The sequence below is a fragment of the Megachile rotundata genome, chromosome 7 (genome assembly GCF_050947335.1).
Source record: "Megachile rotundata isolate GNS110a chromosome 7, iyMegRotu1, whole genome shotgun sequence".
Classification (NCBI taxonomy): Eukaryota; Metazoa; Arthropoda; class Insecta; order Hymenoptera; family Megachilidae; genus Megachile; species Megachile rotundata.
In genome coordinates, this window is record NC_134989.1 from 11,921,455 (window position 1) to 11,939,957 (window position 18,503).

Genomic DNA, 18,503 nt, shown 5'->3' on the forward strand with positions numbered 1-18,503 from the left:
AATGTTCAAATTTTCCAACCAAAGACCAACAAGTGTTACAACCATTTTTACCCCAAAAGTGTCATTTTCACCTAAACAAACCTATAATGTTTTATCAAGAATATATGTATAATACAACAGATGTTCCTCAAGTTAAATTAACTTGTCCCTAATAAATGAATAACAATATATAATAATAATTCTACGATTTAATAAAAGCACTACCACAATATAGCATCAATAATCGAAAGTTTGCCAAAGACCATATGTACATTTTTAGGTTAGGTCATCACCATTTTGTGTTCAATACAAAATCTCTACATCATTGATTTAATTACAGCAAATGATTAATTTGAATAAGACTAATACCTAATTTTAACCCTTGTACGTTTAGCTATATATTCACAATTTTTTAAAGACCACTTGCATTATATTAATGATGTGTAGATGTACAAAATAAGCTTGAAAAGTAGCAAATATACAGGGTGTCTCACAACTGGTGTAACTTACGGAAAGGGGTGGTAACGGACGTGATTCTGAACAAGATTTCCCTTTGCAGAAATGGGATTTGAAGCTTTGTTTTTGAATTAGATCATACACGTATGGGAGATTAAGCTTCACCCATATGTGGATGTCGTGGCAGTCAAAATGTTAATATCTACTATTGTTAAGATATCTACTATTGTAGCTAATAATGTATCTAATGAGTTATCTACTCATGTAGCTAATAACATATGTAATGATATATTTACTCATGTAGCTAATAACATATGTAATAAGATATCTACTCATGTAGCTAATAACATATGTAATAAGATATCTACTCATGTAGCTAATAACATATGTAATGAGATATTTACTCATGTAGATAATAACATATGTAATAAGATATCTATTCATGTAGCTAATAACATATGTAATAAGATATCTACTCATGTAGCTAATAACATATGTAATGAGATATTTACTCATGTAGCTAATAACATATGTAATAAGATATCAACTAACCTAATAACGTAACTAATAACCTATGTAATAAAATATCTAACAACCCAAAAATGTATCCAATAAAATATTAAATAGAACTAATAATTAATGACACAAATTCATCACCAAAAGCGTTAAGTCTTATAACTCAGAAGCATGTGGTCGAGGACCTTGAAGACTCCAAGGATTCGATGCTCCACGAGCATCGACCCCGATCCATAGCAAGAAAAATCCCGGTCTCGAAATTGAAACCGCAAGAAAAAGCAACGTGGCAAAGAAGCCGCGAGGACACGGCGTCTGGAAATAGGTTCGCTTCGCGAGCTCGTCGTCCGGGTCTTCTCGTCGTCTCGACGCTTACGTTCGTCTTCTCCGTTCGTCGATCGGCGTGTTTATCGAACCCGATCGATTTTCGAGCTCGAGTCGATCATCGAGATCAACCGAGGGATAATCGTATCGCGTCTCGTGGAGAGAACCGGCGATAAAGAACGAGGTAGAATAAACGTGCATGTTTTCAGGCGAGACGATAGTGAGAGGCTTGACGGTTAAAATAACTCGAACGTGTGCTAAAAGCGGCGGCTACCGGAGCGCCGGCCTTGCTACACCACGTTCAAGAGGTATCGCTCTTTTCTGCCGATCGACCCGGCCAACGCGATCTTTCTATAAAAAATCCACGGAATAATCATTTCCGACGGCGAAGAAAGATGCCGAGATAAAGAACCGAAGATCGAGACGTTACTCTGGAGGTATGTACTATTTTTATAGGCACAGAGGGAGAAAGAGGCTCGAGAGGAGAGTGTATTTTCAGAGTGTTCGCGTTACATCATGAAGAGAAGGAGGATTTGATGAAGCAAGGAAAATGAAATCTTCCGAATGGTATAAACTTTGAGTTCAATTCATTGTATTTAAAATTTGTAATGAATTTATTCACGGAAGAAATCGTAGTGCTGAATGTTGTAACTGTACTTATTTAGATTACGATCGATTTATCTTTCTGCGTTATATTGCCACATACGTAGTGAAACAACGTGTGACAGTGCAGCATATGGGATATCAGCATGTGGTAATACAACGCGTAGTCATGCAACACGTGGCAATATAACGCGCGGTAACACAACGCCTGTTAATATATAACAGTGATACAAGGTGGAACAGTGCAATGTAGAAAATTTCAGCGCGTAGTAATGTTGCAAGTGGCAATATAATGCGAGGCAATATAGCGCGTGGTAACACAACCTAGATGTGTACCATATGGCACTATATGGCGAAGTAATATAATGTGTGACAACACAATGCTTAGTAATGCAACATATGGCAATATAATGCGAGATAATACAGCGCGTGGCGATACAGCATATGGCGATATAACGCATGGCAATATAACGCGAGGTAATAAATGCGTGGTAATACAACGAGTGGCGATATAACGCGTGATGATGTTGTAACGTGTGGGGATATAACGCGTGGTAATACAACGCGTGGCGATATAACGCGTGGTAATGCAACGCGTGGTGATATAACGCGTGGTAATACAACGCGTGGCGATATAACGTGTGATAATACAACGCGTAGTGATGTAACGCGTGGCGATATAACGCGTGGTAATGCAACGCGTGGTGATGTAACGCGTGGCGATATAACGCGTGGTAATACAACGCGTGGTGATATAACGCGTGGCGATATAACGTGTGGTAATACAACGCGTGGTGATGTAACGCGTGGCGATATAACGCGTGGTAATACAACGCGTAGCGATATAACACGTGGTAATACAACGCGTGGTGATGTAACGCGTGGCGATATAACGCGTGGTAATACAACGAGTGGTGATGTAACGCGTGGCGATATAACGCGTGGTAATACAACGCGTGGCGATGTAACGCGTGGCGATATAATGCATGGTAATACAACGCGTGGTGATACAACGCGTGGTGATGTAACGTGTGGCGATATAACGCGTGGCGATATAAAGCATGGTAATACAACGCGTGGCTTTGTAACGCAAGGTAATACAACGCATTGCAATGCAACACGTGACGTTACAACAAGCGGCAATATAACGCGTGGTGATATACCGCGAAATAATGCAACGCGTGGTAACACAACGTGCTTGAAAAAGAAAGGATTGTACGATCGTTTCATTCTGCAGCATCTCTTGGCAAGACCGCTCGAATTGCCTCGTACGGATGTCGGTTATTTCGTCCGTCTTCTGGCGTGTCAGCCATTACATCAGCTGGTATTATGAAAACGTGATTCAGGGGATGGCTGCGACAGGCACGCGGTTTATTGCAGCTACGTGCACACGTTCAGTGGAACAGGTTGTCAACAGGTCAGGTTAGGTTAGATTAGAATATTCATTAAGACAATGAATTCCAATACAAAATTCCATTCTCTTATACTGTTCACTTTAATGCAACTACAAAAGCTTCCTTTTATAATTATATTTAATATTCTTTTTATTTAATGAGGCATTACTGAGTCATATTTATTGTATCATGAGTCAGATTTTATTTAAGTACTTTTGATAGATATTATTGTTGGTAAAAATAATTTTAATTGTTTTGATGAATCAAAATTACTTTCTATAACAACCATCTGTCAAAATGTTATAAGACATCACTGATTTTCCAAACCCTTTTTTTTGAAGCACCAAAGAAATGCAATGACATTCTACAAACATCATTAAACGTTTCATGATTATTACACTAAGTTATCGATAATTTGAAGTCACTCAAATTACATCAATCTACATCGACTGCTCATTGAATCATTGTCAAGTGGTTTCGGAATTAAATGAGTAGCTGGCAATGCGTTCTTCATCTACGTGCGTCATAGTGAGTCAATGGTCACTCCACCTCTGTTTAATATAATTATGTCTTAAATTCTCACACTCGTAAACTTCATATTTCATTCGAAATTCCGTTCACTCTCTTCGTCTGCTGAAAAAGTCGATTTACTTCAAACAAACAGTACTGTAATTTATGTACTGTAATCGATTACTTTCCTCGTACGTTTCCTGCTTACAAATTTATAGTAATTTATTTCTTTTACTAAACATTTAGGTTTTTGTTTCTCGAATTTTGCTCTTGTTTCTTGAATCTCATGTTTCATTTTTCGAATCTCATTTCATTTTTCGAATTTCGATTTCTGAATTTTGGCCAATTTCACGTTGGAACTTTGCAACAGCTTCTATTTCGTGTCCGAATAACACGAGAACTTTCTGTTTGAATAATTTCGGTGTAACTTCGAACAGTGTTCGAATAATTTCGGTGCAACATTGCGTTTCCTCTGTTTCTGTCTCGTGCGTTAATAATTTCAGTGTCACCGTCGACAGATTCACGACGTCTAAATCCACGCTCCTCAGGTACGCTGAGCATTCGAAATTTCGAGAAATCCGGACATTCGAGTTTCGCAAAATAATACACAAGTCCCCGTGTCAAATTGTTCCACACACTCCGACGTGTTACACGAGTTATTTACAGTGCACGCATTCTGCGTTCGTTCGAAATTTCAAACAATTCTGCGATCCATATTCCGATAATCTCTCCATTGTGCCAAGAAATTCCTGATCCCTATATTCACGTCCAAAAATTCATAGAATCTCAAAAATAATATTTTGTTTCTTTGACTTTTCTTCAAACTTGACAAGGTTGTATGAACATGTACATATGTGGAGTATGTGCACTTCATGGTAACATAACCTGACATAACCTAACCTAACTGTTCTACTTATATAAAATATATGTTATTATAATAGTGGTATATATTAATAAAATTCATAACACATTTAATATATTCAACGAGTTTATAGTATGCCATGTATTAATAAAATTAATAATATATTTAATACATTCATGAAATTTTAAATATGTTGTATGTATACTAATCATATGTATAATACAAGGAATGTATTAATAAAATTTATACTATGTGCAACTATATTTTATATACCTATGTAAATATATGAAATATATTTATAAACAATTATTGATCTTCAGATATATAGTGCATAATATTAATATTTTATAAATATATTTTATATAAAAAACATTACAATATATTTTTCAAATATGTATATGTATTATAAAAATATATATAATTATATATTTTATATATTTATAAAATATTAATATTATACACGCCAGGTCTGAAGATCAATAATTGCAGTCATCACAGTTCATTGCAAATATTTTGCAAATTACAGAGAATACTACAATAATAAAATTTCTATTAATCATAAAAGTACAATACATTAATATCTACAACATCACAATAACAATACAAATTTTATTTTAAATGAATTTCAAAATTTCCTATTAACAAAATGCATTCCACAAATTACAAGAACGATATGATTAAAGAAGAGTAATGGCACATAATTTCATCGACCTCCCGCGTTAATTGTACGCCCGCCTTAATATCCCGCAGACGTTCACGAAATCTTTCGTCTGACTCGAGACGGCTTGTCCTACTGAGTGGATCAGCCACTTGGCAAAGGGAGAGAATTTAATACCTGTTAATTGTCACGCGAATGAATTCCGCGTGTTTAACGCGTAAAATGTACACATTAACATAATTATATCCCATGGTATACTTTGTTCAATACACATCAAGGTCAACGTTCATAAAAAGACCCTACAATCTTCTATTCTTTTCAATAACTCGTAACTGTACGTCACCATTATAGTTAATATATATTAAAAATTATGGACATGCGTTGTAAATATTGTCACACTGTATGAACATTTAAACAATTTTTAGAAGGTTTATTTCCCTCATGCTTTGCAAATAATTATTTCTCATGTGCTTTGCAGATAATTATTTCTCATGTGCTTTGCAGATGATTATTTTTCATATGCTTTGCAAATAATTATTTTTCATATGCTTTTCAAATCATTATTGCTTTCTAATAATTATGAGTTTCTGACCAATTACTGTTTTTCAAATAAATTGTACAAGGTACTTCCATGTACCACATGAGGTACACACGTGTTGGTACACATATGAGAATGTATCAGCATCTTTAATAACAGTAAAAGTATAAGCGACAAAAGAGTGAAGCTTTAATGTGTATCTAAAATGGAGTTCATAAAAAATGTTAGATGTCCAACTCAAGCCAAACAAAAATGTTTGTTATAAGTTACAAAAACAACAATCGAGGTGTTGAAAGTGTAGTCTAAATATCGTTGCATTCATCTTTCGGTCATGAATCTTAGTTTCGTGCTATTTGTATCAAAATGAAATCCCTAAACCCTTGATATACCTAAACCCTTGAAACCCCTCACAACCTTAAAAATCCCCAAACCTTTGGAACCCTTGAACTCTTAATATACGTAAATCCTTGGAACCCCTAAGCCCTAAAGATCCCTAAAGCCTTGAAACTCTTAAACTCTTGATATACCTAAACTTCTGATACCCATAACCCTAAAAATCCCTAAACCCTTGGAACCACTACACTCTTGGTATACCTAAACCCCTGATATCCCTAAGACCTAAACATCCTTAAAACCTTGAAACCCCTACACTCTTGATATACCTAAACCCCTGGGGACCTTAAGCCCTAAAAATCCCTAAATTCTTGGAACCCCTAAACTCTTGATATATCTAAACTCCCGAAACCTCTAAGCCTTAAAAATCCCTGAAACCTTGAAACTCTTAAGCTTTTGATACACCTAACCCCCTGAAACCCTTAACCCCCTAAAAATCCTTAAAACCTTGGAACCCCTAAACTCTTGTTATACCTAAACCCCTGAAACCTCTACGCTCTTAAAACTCCTAAAACCTTGAAACCCCAAAACCCTTAAAATCTCTATACCCTCGAAACCTCCAATGAACCTATACCTCAGATTATCTCTGATACCCCTCAGCTCTTAAAACTCCTAAAACTTTAAAACCTCAAAACCCTTGAAATCTGCAAATCCTCAAAACCCCCAATGAACCTACACTTCAGATCATCTCATATTTTGCTCCTAACGAGACAACTTCCGAAGTAGAAATTAATTCAGATACGCCAAAGGAAAGAAGAGGCCGAGTTCCGACGAGAAACAGAGGCGTCAATCTTCTGCCGGGGGATTTATTTATAACGCGGGAACGCGCGTCCCCGCCTCGGTACGTTTAACAACCGTTGCCCGTATTGACGTCTCACTTGTCGTCTTTTGCACGCAAAACGATCTCAATGACGAATCGCGTGCTGCAGTTCTGGCTTTCATCGACACCCACTACGGCCACCGATTATATAATTCGGCGACGACGAAGGGGACGAAGAAGGAAGAGAACGAGGGAGGCCCAGAACCGACTACACCGTAGCCAAGAAAATATATGCAACAAATGCTGTCGATCTACAAAATCCATTAAAATATCGAATTCGCGGACAGTTATTCTTGCCCGGGTGATTTCATTCTTGGATTTCCCTGCGAATTAAGATGAAAGAAAGAGTCTCAGAAGTTTAGCGAAAGGCTACGTTATAGGTTACGTAAGATCTCCACGTGTCGTTCCTCGATAGAGTGCTATATCAAGTGTCATCAAATATTCCCTACAAGTTGACTGAACCACGGAAATTCAGTGTACCAAGGGTGTGTCCAAACATCAAGTACCGTTGCAGTCGAGAAGATGGCAGTTGGGTCTAACACCTTCTGGCCAAACTGATGTAATGAGCATCTGTTGCCCGACTGCCAACTTCTGAGCTCCAACAGAAAGACGCAACGGAAGGAATTCCTCGAGCAGAAACCACTGCCAAAATTACATCACGACCATCGTACACCAGGCATACCATGGAACACCATTCGTGTAAACACTTACACCAGTACACGGCAACAAAGTCCTTCTCGTTGAGGATCCGTTCGAGCTGTTTGGCGTTGACTTCCTCGATGACAGGCTCGGACTCCTTGTGGCCCTTGCCTCGGGGCTCGTCTCCTTTCGTCTTCGAGGCAGCGTCCACGGTGCCCAGGAGGGCGCATAACACCGCGAATACACCCAGAAGGACGATCGTCTTCGCGTATCCTGTCGGCATCGTTGGTCCGCAGGTACTCCTCCTTCGTCTCCGCCAGCACCACCACCACCGGCCGAACCGTACCGTCGAAACGTCGTTCGCCGTCGACATCGCCGCACTGACTGGCACACCGGCTATTTTTGATTTTTCGAACAGCGCCGTGACCACGACGACCACGCCACGGAGCGTCATCGACGTCGCGTCGGCCACCACATCATCATCGTTGGCCGTTTTCAGCTTCCTCGCGCCACCCCCTGGCGACCGACCGGGATCAACTACACGGGCTGGTTTGTCCTTGGTGCGCTTCTACATGATTTATGCGATCACTGCATTGTTGAGGATGTTGGACACTGTGTTGGAGATGTAGGACACTGTGTAGTAGATGTAGAACTTGATGCAGATCTATATTGTACGATCACCAGGTATGGAACTCGATGGGTTTGATATGGATACGATGGGAGGTGTTGACCTATATATGGCTACTAGATGATGATTTGATGTGGTAGATCTATATTGTACGATCACCACGTGTGGAACTTGATGGGTTTGATGTGGATAGCTTGGGAGGTGTTGACCTATATATGGCTACTAGATGATGATTTGATGTGGTAGATCTATATTGTACGATCACCAGGTGTGGAACTTGATGGGTTTGATGTGGATAGGTCCGGAGGTGTTGACCTATATGTGGCTACTAGATGATGATTTGATGAGGTAGATCTATATTGTACGATCACCAGGTGTGGAACTCGATGGGTTTCATATGGATAGGTCCGGAGGTGTTGACCTATATATGGCTACTAGATGATGATTTGATGTGGTAGATACTGGTGTAGTTTAATATGATGTACACGAGTATTAGTAGAGAAGTTGGACCTAATGTCCAAGATGTGGGAGATGATATCAAAGGTGTTGAAGACGATGTTAAATATTCTGGATACAATGTAGTAGACGTAGAACTGAATATAGAAGATATGAGTCTATAGACTGTAGGACCTATTACAACAGGTGTGGATCTCAATGTGGACACTCATTTGATGTAAACACGTTGGGAGGTGTTGACCTATATGTTGGTACTAGATGATGATTTGGAGTGGTAGATACTGATGTGGCTGTTTGATATTGCATTGCTAAAGATGTTGGACCTAATATCAATGATGTTGGACACAATGTCAAAAATGTTAGACATGATGTTAAAGATTCTGAGCATAATGTAGCAGATGTGGAACTCCATATGTGGAAGATACGGTTTTAAAGAATGTAGGATTTAATGCACCAGGTGGACAGTCACTGAATGTGAACATCAAGGCTTGACATAAATGTGGATTCCAGGTGATGAGTACTTCAGATATTGAACCAGGAAGATGTCTACTTATGATGTTACCTTTGCTATTAATCAGTTCCTTAGTTATTGATGTGCTGATAATATAGCAATTGATGATGTACAAAGATTGTGTAACAATAGAACCAACTACCACTCAATGACCAAGTGATAACAATACTTGTGGAGTCAGATCATAAGTATGTCCTAGCACAAGTCATTCATACTCAATGCATTGAAGACTTTCATTTGAAGCTTGGATGCAATACTGGATTTACATCTTCATGTTTCTACAGTTCTGAATATACATTATGAAGATACGGTTCTGAGTATATCTTATTATCCTCCACGTTGCACAAAATGGCGTCTATGGTTCTCTGATGGCGTCCTAATAATTTAAGTTAAGTACTATAGTATAAGCTACATTGACTAAGTGTACTATAAGTATACATATGTCGTCATTTATGTCATTGGGTATATATTTTCAGTTCATACAATCTTGTAGATACAAAGTTATCATTACTCACATAATAATAAACATATGATATATGAATACATGATAACATTCACACAATGACTATTAACTGTTTCAAACTACAACATACCAAATGAACATATCCCAAAATCCTCACACCATCTAGCAAACGTAAGAACCTATAAACGCGAAAAGTACTTGTGGCTCGAATAGTGTGCAAAGCATGTAACATATGAATCGTCCGCAGTTTTATGGGTTGTAGGAAGCGGAAGGATTTGATTTACGATATTTTGATTGGAGGAGTTCAGAGACGCCGGTATGGAGGCTTATTGCTTCAGTAGCAAAGACAGACAAGCTTTATAGCTATTGAACCGTTCGCAAAGTTCATAATACACCAATACCGTGTATCAGCAGATCCGTCAAGAGTATAACTGTTGATTATTGAAAATTGTGGAAAACAAACACGATATCGTAATCTTCGATATCTTTATGAGTGGCTTTTCGTTTCTTAAAATTGATTTGCAATTTATTTATATATGACGGTATGTTGCTGCAATATCGGTGATTAGGAAAATAGGAAGATGGGAGGCAAGTGATTGAAATGGAAGTTTTGGATTTGGGGAAATTGGGAATTGGAGAAAGTGGGAATTGGGAAAAGTGGGATTTGAGGAAAGTGGAAATTGGGGAAATTGAGAATTGGGGAAAGTGGGAGTTGGGGAAATTTGGAATTGGGGAAAGTGGAAATTGGGGAAATTTGGAATTGGGGAAAGTGGGAATTGGGGAAAGTGAGAGTTGGGGAAAGTGGAAATTGGGGAAATTGAGAATTGGGGAAAGTGGGAGTTGGGGAAAGTGGAAATTGGGGAAATTGGGAATTGGGGAAATTGGGAATTGGGGAAAGTGGGAATTGGGAAAAGTGGGAATTGGGGAAAGTGAGAATTGGGGAAAGTGGGAATTGGGGAAAGTGAGAATTGGGGAAAGTGGGAATTGGGGAAAGTGGGAATTGGGGAAAGTGGGAATTGGGGAAATTTGGAATTGGGAAAAGTGGAAATTGGGGAAATTTGGAATTGGGGAAAGTGGGAATTGGGGAAAGTGGAAATTGGGGAAAGTGGTAAGTGGGGAAAGTGGTAATTGGGAAAAGTGGGAATTGGGGAAAATGGGAATTGGAGAAATTGAAAATTGGGGAAATTAGGAATTGGAAAAATTGGGAATTGCACAGATTGAACGTGTTCAAATTCACATTTTATTTCAATGCTTAATACTTCCCTTGTTGACTAACTTTTTTTATTTATCAAACAAATTTCAACAACTAAATATTTTATTCGAGTGGTTATTTTTATAACTTGTTTATTCAACAGATATTATAAATCGTAACAAAGCAGCAAAGATTAAATTTCGATAAAGAAACAAAGCGAGATATTTCTGTCTTTCCTAAAACTACGTTAAGAGAATCACGTAATTATTTAACGAATCACTTTAACGATAATCGCAAACGAGATTACGAGTGCAATCTATTCAGGAAGAATTCTCTAACTCTTTTTTTAGTATACGATATTGTATTCGTTCACGTACGTTGTTATCTGAATATCAATGAAACCCGCGATCGAGTCGTGATCAGCGCCATTGACAGATAAACGACTGGTAATTAAATTACCGTCCTAACTTTAATATCAATATCATTTAATCTCTCACAATATATGGAAACAAACAGAGGCTCACATAAGAAAAATAAGTCTTATAAATGTGACAGCTGCCGATATCTACATATTTGTTATTGATAACAATAATTTTGTGGAAAAAAACGAATTGCCGGATTTAGTGGGTTGGAGTTTCGTGAAATTTCTTTGTGACAAAGGAGGTGTTCCGGGTCGGTTGATATTTTTCGGTGATTTTAATAGAATTGCAATTTTTATGTTTTTGGATTTGTGGATTTTCATGTCGTCGAGTTTTTAAATCATTATATTTTCAAGTCTTTCACAATTTCTAAATTTCCAAATTTCCAAATTCCTAAATTTTCAAATTTCCAAGTTTCCAAGTTTTCAAATTTCCAAGTTTCCAAGTTTCCAAATTTCCAAGTTTCCAAATTTTCAAGTTTCCAAGTTTCCAAATTTTCAAATTTCCAAGTTTCCAAGTTTCCAAGTTTCCAAGTTTCCAAGTTTCCAAATTTCCAAGTTTCCAACTTTCCAAATTTTCAAATTTCCAAGTTTCCAAGTTTCCAAATTTTCAAATTTCCAAGTTTCCAAGTTTCCAAGTTTCCAAGTTTCCAAATTTCCAAATTTCCAAATTTCCAAATTTCCAAATTTCCAAATTTCCAAATTTCCAAATTTCCAAATTCCTAATTTCCCCAATTTCCACTTTCCCCACTTTCCATTTTCCACTTTTCCCAATTCCCAATTCCCACTTTCCCCAATTGCCAATCTCCCCAATTTCCAATTTCTCCAATTTCCAATCTCCCCAATTCTCAATCTCTCCAATTTCCACTTTCCCCAATTCCTACTTTCTGAAGCAATCGACTTGTCCCATTTTTTCCACATATCTAACAACAATCACTACCATACACCAAGCCTAATTGAACCAAGAAATGTGCCAAAACACGAACAATACTTTGAAGTACTCATCTACATCAAAAGTGAATTTCTATCAAAAGTGAATCCTCAAACGAAATCAATCTTTTCCATCACTAACGGTTCCAACAATAAATATTCTTGTTCATCAAGGGATTTTCTCGTATCACCAGATTACGTCGATTTTTGAGGTTCCAGTATTATCTGACTCACTCTGTACATATATATACTAGCATGTGGATCATGCTAGGACAGGTAGTTGATCAGCGGCTTCGCTGCTGGACGGTGTATCATGGCGGTCGCCGATCGAAAGCCTCGAATTGCCATCGCAGGGGGTGGTTTGGTGCGTGTCCATTTTCTCTTTAAACAATAGTTATATATGAATAAAGAAAAAAAGAACATTTGCAATTTTCAGTTGGTGAGATAAAAGAATACAGTGCATTGTTAATCTTTTAGGTTGGTGCTCTCGCTGCGTGTTTCTTTGCGAAGAGGGGTCATCGGGTGGCTGTTTATGAATATCGTCCGGGTAAGTTATACTTTAAAATCATACTCTAACTATTCTTTGTTAATATCTTTGTGATATATTAATTATTACTATGAGCAATTAGGAGTGATCAATTTTTGACGTGACATGTTTATTAATTTTTTTGTGGACACAGATTGTGAAGTGTAATTTGGATTAGTTTGTGGATTATGTAGTTTTGCTTGGAATAGGTGCATGGATTATATCATTTTGTAAAATAGGTACATGGATTATAAAGTTAAGTCACATAGTATCGTTTACAACAGGTACATGGGTTATATGTAAAGTTAAGTCCATAATAGATATATGAATTGGACATATCATAGTACACGAATAATATATTTTAGTTTATAATAACAGCACAGATATTTAACAAGATAAGACACAATATAATTAGACATTGATCCGAGGGTATTAATTATAAGATATCTAACTAATACAATTTCTTGATAATTTAAGTTGAATGTATAATAAATATCTTCAGTGACTTTCACCATCTGGTACCTTGCTCTCTTCCTCAACACCTAATCGGTGTCAAAGTTAATTTACTAATTTTGAAGCATTTGCTTGACTATTTAGTCAAAGTTATTGTAATGTCTCAGAGATTTCGTAGTTTAAGAAAAGTGTGTTGCAGACGTCAGGGAAGAAGATACTTGGGGTCAAAGTATCGACCTGGCGCTTTCAGTTAGAGGTCGTGAAGCTTTAAGGAAAGTCGGTCTCGAAGAAACTCTGCTTCAACATGGTATCCCTATGCGTGGTAGAATGCTTCATAACAAGGATGGCAAGTTGAAAGAAATCATTTACGATGGCAAAGGAAATGTGAGTGATATAATCAATGATTTCGTCGCGTTACATTGGCGTAACCAATAGTTGCTTCTGAGGTAGTTTCAGATTTACAAATGCTACCATTCGGTGGTAAAATTTGATATTTACTCGATTTCTAAATTTCTGAATTCCCAAATTCTTAAATTTCCAATTTCCCAATTTCCCCAATTCCCAAATTCCCAAATTCCCAAATTCCCCAATTTCCAATTTTCCCAATTCCTAATTTCCTCAATTTCCACCTTCCCCAATTCCTAATTTCCCCAATTTCCAATTTTCCCAATTCCCAAATTCCCCAATTTCCAATTTTCCCAATTTCCACCTTCCCCAATTCCTAATTTCCCCAATTTCCAATTTTCCCAATTTCCACTTTCCCGAATTTCCAATTTCCCCAATTTCTAATTTTCCCAATTTCCACCTTCCCGAATTTCCAATTTCCCCAATTTCCACCTTCCCGAATTTCCAACTTCCCCAATTTCCACCTTCCCCAATTCCCAAATTCCCCAATTTCCAATTTTCCTAATTCCTAATTTCCCCAATTTCCACTTTCCCGAATTTCTAATTTCCCCAATTTCCACCTTCCCGAATTTCTAATTTCCCCAATTTCCACCTTCTCGAATTTCCAATTTCTCCAATTCCCAATTTCCCAATTTCCCAAATTTAAAAAAAAACACTAGTATCCCCAACCCTCCTCTCAACCAACATACGCCAATGGTTCCAACCCGCGGTTCTACCCCACATCTCCCCAAAACCCAACCATATTTCACGCATTTTCTCTTGTCTTTTTCAGTGTATTTACTCCGTCAGCAGGCGATACCTCAACGTGGTTCTCCTAAACGGTGAGTAAAGCGTCTCCATCCATAACCTCCATCCGTATTTCTTAACCATGTTACTTTTTCTATAAACTCAAACCTTTCCCTCGATTCTTCGAACGGAACATTCACAAATGAAAGTCGCATCTTGTCTTTAAGTACTCGAACGAACACGAGATGCTTGTCGATCGAAAAGAATCGTCGCTGAATATCCGATGACGCGGTAGTGCGTGAAGCCACAAGAATTCGAGAGTGTCACGTTTCTTGTTACTACCAGCTTGTGCTTCTTGAGATCTTGTGCGTGAAACGTGTATGCTCGACCGCCATTTATAATCCAATCTGCACCTACTTACGCGAGACGCTTTTTATTAGAGCACCTCATTACATGATTTTGATTTACTTTGATTTACTTTGTGAGCTTCGACAAATTTTTATTGGTTTATTAGTTTAATATTGTTAAATAGATGACATAGGTTGATGAATAGATAAATAGAATTTTGTCATTAAATACAAGTTATGACATTTTTGTCTATAGATCAAGTTTATTTGACTTATTGTTCTAAAATGTATTGTTATTAAATATTTATTCAATTTATGGACAATGTCCCCTTTTTCTTCAGTAAGGGATGATTCAATAGTATAAGCTAAAAAACTTACATTTACATTATTACTATATTTAAATATTTATTTTCAAAAAATTTTAAAGCACTTGGTCTAAAAAATTTGCATTCATATCACATCATTGATGTATTTAAATATTTCTTTTTTCTAAAAATATTAAAGCAGCACCCTTGGTCTAATTCTGATTTTCTTATAATATTACGTAGCCCTCAACAATGTTAAATTTATACCAAAAAGTAGTAAATTGCATTGAAATATTTAAATACACTTGAAATATTTAAATACAAATAAATTTTAAATTAAATTAAATTAAATTTTTTAATTTTTTAAAATGGTGTCTGAATTTCTCTGTGACTAATTCGTTCAACAGCCGCAGAGAAGTACCCTGAAGTGAGCCTCTACTTCAACAAGAAGGTCATAGACGCTGACCTGGAAGAAGCAAAGTTAACAGTGCAAGAGTAAGAAATATATTTAGATGTTTGTGTGAAGTGTGTTGTTCCTATTGATGGTACATCTGATCAATATTTTAGTACCATCACCAAAGAAATAGAAGAGGTGCAAGCTGATCTGATTATTGGTGCTGACGGTGCTCACTCGAGGATCAGGAAAGTTATGACGAGGAGGCCGCGGTTTAACTATAGTCAGACGTATATTGAGCATGGTTATGTGGAGCTGCATGTACCTCCTGGTAGAAATAACCAGGTAAAATATATTTACCTACATGCACTTTTTTCTATAAATAATCGAATCTTTTTAAATATTTTTTAAACTGAACTTTCGATTAAATCAATGATTTGAAAATTGTGATCGAAGTAAAATAGAAATGTTGATAATAAAAATTTAATGTGAGCCACAGAAGACAACTTTCATATCCAAAAAGAAGATGTAAGAATAATAGTAAAGATATAAAATATAAGAATTATTGTCCATGCAAAATTGCCATAATTAAATATATTTCAATTTTTGTTCAGCTTTAATTTTTGTAAAGTTAAAAAATTATAAAAAATAAAAACAACAAATAATAATAATAATAAAAATAATGAAAGAGTTGGAAAATAGTGAAAGTCTTATTCTTTTTAATCTTACAGTTAGCGAAATTAGAATGTCAAAGGTATCACAAAGATATTTGTGACAACAAAAATTTTGTATTAAATGAAACGTAATTGTCTAAGTAACCTGACAAGAAAATTTTGATGTTTTTGTTAAAGTTCGTGATGAGTAACAATCATCTTCATATATGGCCACGAGGAGAGTTTATGATGATAGCTTTACCGAACGAAGACCGTACTTTCACTGCAAACTTGTTCGCACCCTTCGACACTTTGGACAAATTAACGACGTCAGAAGCTCTCCTAGATTTCTGTGAAGATCAGTTTCCGGATTTGATCAAACTGATAAGTAAGAAGAAACTTGTGAGGGATTATTTCGCGAGGGAACCGAAAGCTCTCATTTCAGTCAAGGTAAATATTCAGTTAAGCTTCTTTAACCATTTGGGTGTTTGAGTGATTAAATTGAAATCTTAATGAAAGTTCAAGATAAAATCGTATACTGCAATTTGATAGAAGTTAAATGAACTTCAAAATTTTTTTTTATTAATGAATACTAATTGTATAATTTATTAAACAATATTATTATACAATATTATTAGATAATTCACTTTATAATAAAATTTATTGTATAATATTATATGTATAATATTGAATCAGTAAGTTGAATCGTCTCCATTTAAAATTATCCATTTAAAATATTAAAAAATATTTCTACATAAATACTATGTAATATATGTTTCAGTGCAAACCTTATCATGTTGGAAAAAGCACCCTCATCATTGGGGATGCTGCACACGCTATGGTGCCGTTCTACGCTCAAGGAATGAACACTGTAGGTTTTATACCAGCCAATACACTACATACTCATCAAACTCATTAATAAATTAATATATGTGATAAACTATATTAACATGAAAGAAATAATTATTCTCCATGTTTTCAGGGATTCGAAGACGTCTTGTTACTCGACGGTCTAATGGAGCGTTACGGCTCAGACTTCAGCCAGATTCTCCCGAAATTCACAGAACTACGATGCGAAGATGCCCATGCGATATGTGACCTTGCCATGTACAATTACATCGAGGTACTCTTTAAACATTCCTCAAAAGTTGGATTTTCACTTTCATTCACTTTTGAGACATAAGAAACCTACATAACTACATAAGAAACCTATGTACAAGATGTTCAATGACTTTATTTATACAAATTACAGATGAGAGATTTAGTGAGAACCAAATCGTTCCTCTTCCGCAAGCACCTCGACACGTTCCTCTACAGGCACGTTCCAAACTTCTGGACTCCGATGTACAGCACGATCCACTTCACACGAATGAGGTTTCGCGACTGCATCGCGAACAGAGAATGGCAGGACACGGTAATCATTCACTATATTAACCCATTGAAATCAATTACACACACGGTATCGAATAAGTTAATCATTCATAATTTATTTCTTCTTCGCAGATATTACGGAGGATCGGTTGGTGCATAGTATTTCTAATTCTCGCTGTATTATTAGCCCCATTCATTCAAATACGCACGGGGGATAGTATTCTATATTAAAAGATGTATCATGCATGTACACGCACAATCACGGGATATGTAAGTGTGTGCGTATCGATTTTTATAATAAAGTACCCTGTAGAGTTAATTGGAGATTTGACGTTTTGGTTAAACTTCGAGTGGAGCTGTCATTCATGTAACTTGTTAGGTTAGGTTAATAGTTATTTCATTCTAAATTGTGAAGCATCTTCGTACATTTTGTTTCACTGCAAGTAGGATTTCGTTTGGAGGTTTGATTTAACTCCTTGCATTATTCAATAGTGACACACTGGTGACGCACTTAGCTGTGATTAGATACGTGACGCACTCATGACGCACTGAGGTGTGATCAATTTTATTGGGATTTTGAATACGCTTCAATTTGTAGTTCAAGATTAAATTTGCACTATTTTGATAGTGACGCATTTGTGACGCACTCAGCTGTGATTAGATACGTGACGCACTCATGACGCACTGAGGCATGAACAATTTTATTGGGATTTTGAATATGCTTCAATTTGTAGTTCAAGATTAAATTTGCACTATTTTGATAGTGACGCATTTGTGACGCACTCAGCTGTGATTAGATACGTGACGCACTCATGACGCACTGAGGTGTGAACAATTTTATTGGGATTTTGAATACGCTTCAATTTGTAGTTCAAGATTAAATTTGCACTATTTTGATAGTGACGCACTGGTGACGCACTCAGCTGTGATTAGATACGTGACGCACTCATGACGCACTGAGGTGTGATCAATTTTATTGGGATTTTGAATACGCTTCAATTTGGGTTTCAAGACCCAAATTTGCACTATTTTGATA

At 36.6% G+C, this 18,503-nt stretch overlaps 2 protein-coding genes across 8 annotated transcripts in view; one reads left to right on the plus strand and one right to left on the minus strand.

Annotated features, from left to right (window-relative positions):
- The window catches only part of hlk (hulk), a 58,848-nt gene extending 50,690 nt beyond the window's left edge, over nt 1–8,158 (minus strand). For 3 of the 7 annotated variants that reach the window (XM_076533547.1, XM_076533546.1, XM_076533549.1), the window contains exon 1: nt 7,762–8,113. In XM_076533547.1, coding sequence (XP_076389662.1) covers nt 7,762–8,062 — 301 coding nt within the window. In that variant the 5' untranslated portion in view covers nt 8,063–8,113. Of the gene's footprint in view, nt 1–7,761 lie in introns of all 7 variants that reach the window. The other 4 variants (XM_076533545.1, XM_076533550.1, XM_012284561.2 and 1 more) reach the window with 3 other exon arrangements.
- A 4,360-nt stretch (nt 8,159–12,518) lies between these two features.
- cn (Kynurenine 3-monooxygenase cn) lies at nt 12,519–17,791 on the plus strand. The gene is made up of 11 exons (XM_003702969.3): nt 12,519–12,651; nt 12,765–12,834; nt 13,466–13,650; nt 14,444–14,492; nt 15,457–15,544; nt 15,617–15,788; nt 16,295–16,546; nt 16,878–16,967; nt 17,079–17,219; nt 17,349–17,510; nt 17,600–17,791. Exons 1-11 carry the CDS (start codon nt 12,601–12,603, stop codon nt 17,696–17,698), a joined length of 1,359 nt encoding a protein of 452 aa, XP_003703017.1. The 5' UTR covers nt 12,519–12,600; the 3' UTR covers nt 17,699–17,791.
- The last annotated feature ends 712 nt before the right edge of the window (nt 17,792–18,503 follow it).